This window comes from Terrapene carolina, unplaced genomic scaffold, assembly GCF_002925995.2.
Source record: "Terrapene carolina triunguis isolate 2854851 unplaced genomic scaffold, T_m_triunguis-2.0 Scaffold51295, whole genome shotgun sequence".
NCBI classification, from domain to species: Eukaryota; Metazoa; Chordata; order Testudines; family Emydidae; genus Terrapene; species Terrapene triunguis.
In genome coordinates, this window is record NW_020715646.1 from 4,953 (window position 1) to 9,444 (window position 4,492).

A 4,492-nucleotide genomic window follows, 5' to 3' on the forward strand; every position below is an offset into this window, starting at 1 on the left:
GCCCCTTCCTTCCCTTTAAGAAACCCACAAAAGAAGAGCTTCCTGCCCTGTGCAGAGTCAGTCTGTGCAGACTGCAGCGACTGTGTCAGGGTCCTGGCCCTGGACAGAGATTAACTCTTAGAAGCCACATCCCACCAACACGCAGGTAAGAAAGTCCCATACCCCTCATCCCTGCCTCAGTACATTGGAGGCTGGATCAGTACTGGGAATAGGCCCCGTTCACTGGGGCTCTATGGAGCCCTTGCTGGGGGTCTATAGGGAGCTGGCTGGTTACATGTTGCTGACCCGTCTTATTTCAAGCAGCTCAATCATGGTAACAGGAGCCAGAAACAAATGGAATGTTTTCTGAAAAGTATTTTAGCAGTAAGCAATTTCTGTAGTTGCCACAGTGACATTATGAAGCCATGAATGGGAGAGTGGGGAGGGCAAGGCAATGGGGAACAGGGGGTCAGGCAGGGCTTGGTGATTGGAAATGGGAAGGGAGACAGGGTTGAGTGTTGGAGACCAGGTGGGGAGATGGGAGGCAGTCAAGGGGCAACCAGAGGGCAGGTGGGGTCAGGCAAGAGGGAACGGGAGGGGAGGCAAGGTCTGCTGAGGGGGAATGTGAGGGGAGCTGGTGGGGCCGGGTAAGGGGAAACAGGAGTGTAGACGGAGGCTTGGAGGGTGAGGACTGTGGTGGCTGGGCGATGGGGAATGAGAAGTCAGGTGTCAAGTGAATGGGAATGAAAGTGGAAATGGGAGGGGAGGCATTTCCACCTGGAAATGGCCAATGGGCAGGGAGGTGTCTATGAGACAGTCTCTCTTAAACCATGGCTCATTCCGTGAAAAAGATTGAGAAGCCCTGATCAAATCCACAGGATTGGGGTTTATTTTAGCAAACTTGGGATTAAAATGTTAGTGCCAATTGCTCTGAAAATTTGAACCTTTCCGAGCTCTGCCTGGGTCCTGGGATGCAGTGGGGCGTTTATATATTTCCTCAGTAGCTTGTGAGACATTTAGAAATCCTATAGACACTCACTTGCCTTCATTAGGATCGTATGGATGAAGATATATTGTGGAATTATTTTAGAATATATTAGCTAGTTGAGCTGGGCAGGAAACAAATATGTCATTTCTCAGAAAATGCTGTGATTATGAAAAAGAATTCCAGTCTGACCCGAAACACAAATAAAAACATTCAATATTTCCCATGAAAGAAAATTCTGAATTTTTTTTTTTGATGTAGGTCATTTGAAATATTTTGTTTCAACTTTGACCTTTTAAAAAGTTAACATTTTTATATGCAAAATTATGAATTTCATTTTTAAATAAAAAATGGAAAGGTTCCATTCCGAAAATGTTGAAATGCTTCGCTTTGTTTTGTTTTTCAAAAGGAAATTTTATCAAAATCAGCATGTTTTTTCTAGATATTTCGATTTCAACTAAAACACCATTTGTCCCTGAAAAATCATTTTGATGAAAAATGTCCAAGAAGTTTGATTAGCTAGCACATTCTAACAAATGTATTCGCAAACTCTACAGTAGACCGGCAATTTGCCCTTTATTTAGCCATCTTAGCACTTTCTAGAGTTATTAATAGAGCTAAGCTAGAGATCGTGTGTGTTATTTACAACTTGCTAGCTAAAACCCCAACCTTTCACATAGGTGCTGGGGGTGCTGCTGCACCCTCTGGGGCTTGAAGTGGTTTCCATCAGAAACAGGGTTATAGTTTGGTGCAATGACTGTCAGCACCCCCACTATACAAATTGTTCCAGCGCGCCTGAACTTTTATCCTCATCAAGATAAGCTTTCAGAGACATGATATTTGTTCTTTGTTTGGTCAGTACAAGATCTGCACTGCCTGAACCTACATCTAGATGGCAGCCTATGAAGGAGCACTTATTCATAATCCAGTTCTCATGGACATGACTCACATAATCTTCATGATGGCCTATAGCCTGGCCTTTCTCTTGGGCATGGTGGGAAATGGCTGGATCATCCTCATCACTGGCTTCCAGGTGAAGAAGACAGTCCCTCCTATGTGGTTCCTTAACATGGCCATTGCTGACTTCATCTTCACCTCCTTCCTACCTTTCAGAGTTAGCTACATAGCCTTGGGCTTTCGTTGGTCCTTGGGCAGCGTGATGTATAAGTTGACCATTATTGTCACCTCGCTCAACATGTTCACTAGGGTTTTCCTCCTCACTGTCATCAACACCGACCACTGCATCTCCATGGCCTGCCCTGTGTGGTCCCGGAACCACAGGTCGCCCCGTCTGGCTTCTTTGGTTATTCTGGTCATATGGCTCCTATCCCTTGCATTGAGCTTGCAGTACCGTGATATCTGGGATTTCATGAGCTCATCTTCAGAGTGGAACGTCACCTCTGGCAATCTGAAGAGTGTCCAAGAGAACCTCTTGCTGAGAAAAAGAAGGATGATGGCCCGAGTTGCTATCCACTTCCTGGTTGGGTTCCTGGTCCCATTAGCCTTGATCATCACCTGCTACATTCTTCTAGCTGCCAAGCTGAGGAAAAGCCATCTCACTCAGTCCAGGAAGCCCCTCAATGTCCACCTTGTCTTGATCCTGATCTTTTACCTCTGCTGGCTCCCGTATCACGTCTTCTACTTCCTGCAGGTCTCAGGTGATGCACCACATTCAGTGATGGAAAAATCCCTGGACATGGGCATCCTCTTTGCTGATGGCCTGCCCTATTTTCACAGCTGCCTCACTCCCATCGTCTTCCTTTCCATGGGCCAGGAGTTCATGGGCTGCAGGGAAAATGCATGTAACTGCCAAAATTCTGTTCACTTGGAAGGAGAGCCAGCTGAATAGGGGAGAAATGTTCAAGGGGAGATGAGATCCATTGATAAACTGTATGCTAGCTCAAGATAACGAGCTTCCTAAGTGTGTTGTGTCCCCCATAGTAACTGAACTGTACAAGAAGATGACAGCCTACTACTGCTAATGAACTTAAGTGCTCCTTCAGCATCTGTGCTTAAAGTGTGGTGCTGAAGGTTCTAGATTCAATCCTTGCTGATGGCACATGCTGGGGGAGGGGGATCATTACACAAAAAGGGGTCTAAATTCATGACCAATATTTTTCATACGGAATGGCTGGGCCTGCAGCGCTTGGGGCACTTGACCACAGGCCTGAGCCGATGGGCGTCTTCCCACCGATATCAGTGGGGATTGGATCAGACCATTGGCAGCAAAGATTGCTCCGAATGCTTTGCTATTGTGCTACTTAAATGCTGGTCTGTAGCATTCTCTGGTGTTTGCTTCCCTGCTGATTTCCTAGGCTCAGGGTCAACATCTAATAGCTTCACAGATCAGCGGTGGTGATTTGCTTTTGCCAATAAAGGAATTTTCTTCCCGTGCTGCTCTCATCTGAACTAATGTACAGTGGCTCTGTGTTGGGGATGGTCTATCTTAGCAGCATCCCTTGTGGTGCAGATGGGGTGGCCACCTAGTGGCTAGACGGGAACAAATTCCAGTGTAACAGAGTCTAATCCTGCAGCTTCCCTCGCCCATGTGAGTGTGAGTGAGGTTCAAAGCCCGGCCCACAGTGCAGTTCAAAGACAAGAGCTGTACCAGATGAGCCAGGAGAAAGGTCAATAGGCAAGACGGGTGCTGCGGACATACACGATCTATTTCCCCACTCGGACATACAGGAGATACAGGACAGACAGGAGAGACAGGAGATACAGGGCACACAGGACATACAGGAGATACAGGACAGACAGGAGATACAGGACGGTTTTCTCAAAGATGGTGCTGCAGGTATATGCACAATATGCTGCACAGCAGATCTCGTGGCTCTAGGAGGGCAGTAGGGTCTAAGGATTAGAGCACAGGGCCTGGGAATCTGGACTCCTGGGTTCTATCGACCTCTGGATGGGGACTGGGATCTAGTGGGTCACAGCAGAGGGCTGGAGAGTCAGGACTCCTGAGTTCTACCCCACAACTCTGTGGGGAATGGGGTCTAGTGGTTGTGGGGGGCTGGTGGGAGTCAGGAGCACCCGATGAGACTATTGAGCAGCAGCCACAAGGACCATGGGAGTCCAGACTGTCTGTGCTCTTTGCTCTCTCCAGCAGGCAGCTGCAGTGACACTGGGTCCATGTTCCCCTGTGCCAATGCTCAGAGCGAGGTTGCTTTATCCTGCAGTGGTTTGTAGGGCTGGTGGTTTTGCTTTCTGATACAGTGGGCCATAAATAATGCAGTTGAATAGGGAGGATAGTTTGCTCTTCTGTTCCCCTTTCTTTGGTGGAACATAGAGCACATTGTAGGCAACCATTAGCTAAGTCTTCATGCCTGTGTGCGGTGAGAAAGGAAGTTGACTTGTCCTAAAGTCAGGTAATTGGACCAAATCCTTTCTATCCACTTCCCCTGCTCTAACCCTGCAGACCCAAATCCCCTCCCCGAGCTGTGGATAGGACCCAGGAGTCCTGACTCTCAGCCCACCGCCCCCCCGACTCTAATGAGGAGACAACTTCCCTCCCAGCACTGGAAA

The 4,492-nt window shown here is 47.8% G+C and overlaps 1 protein-coding gene across 1 annotated transcript; it reads left to right on the top strand.

Moving 5' to 3' along the window:
- Positions 1-1,856: 1,856 nt before the first annotated feature.
- LOC112120894 (chemokine-like receptor 1) lies at positions 1,857-2,813 on the top strand. The gene has a single exon (XM_024220047.2). It carries the CDS (start codon positions 1,857-1,859, stop codon positions 2,811-2,813), a length of 957 nt encoding a protein of 318 aa, XP_024075815.2.
- The last annotated feature ends 1,679 nt before the right edge of the window (positions 2,814-4,492 follow it).

Coding starts and splice junctions, on each gene's coding strand:
- LOC112120894 (XM_024220047.2), top strand. CDS start 1,857: ATGGCAGCCTATGAAGGAGCACTTATTCATAATCCAGTTCTCATGGAC.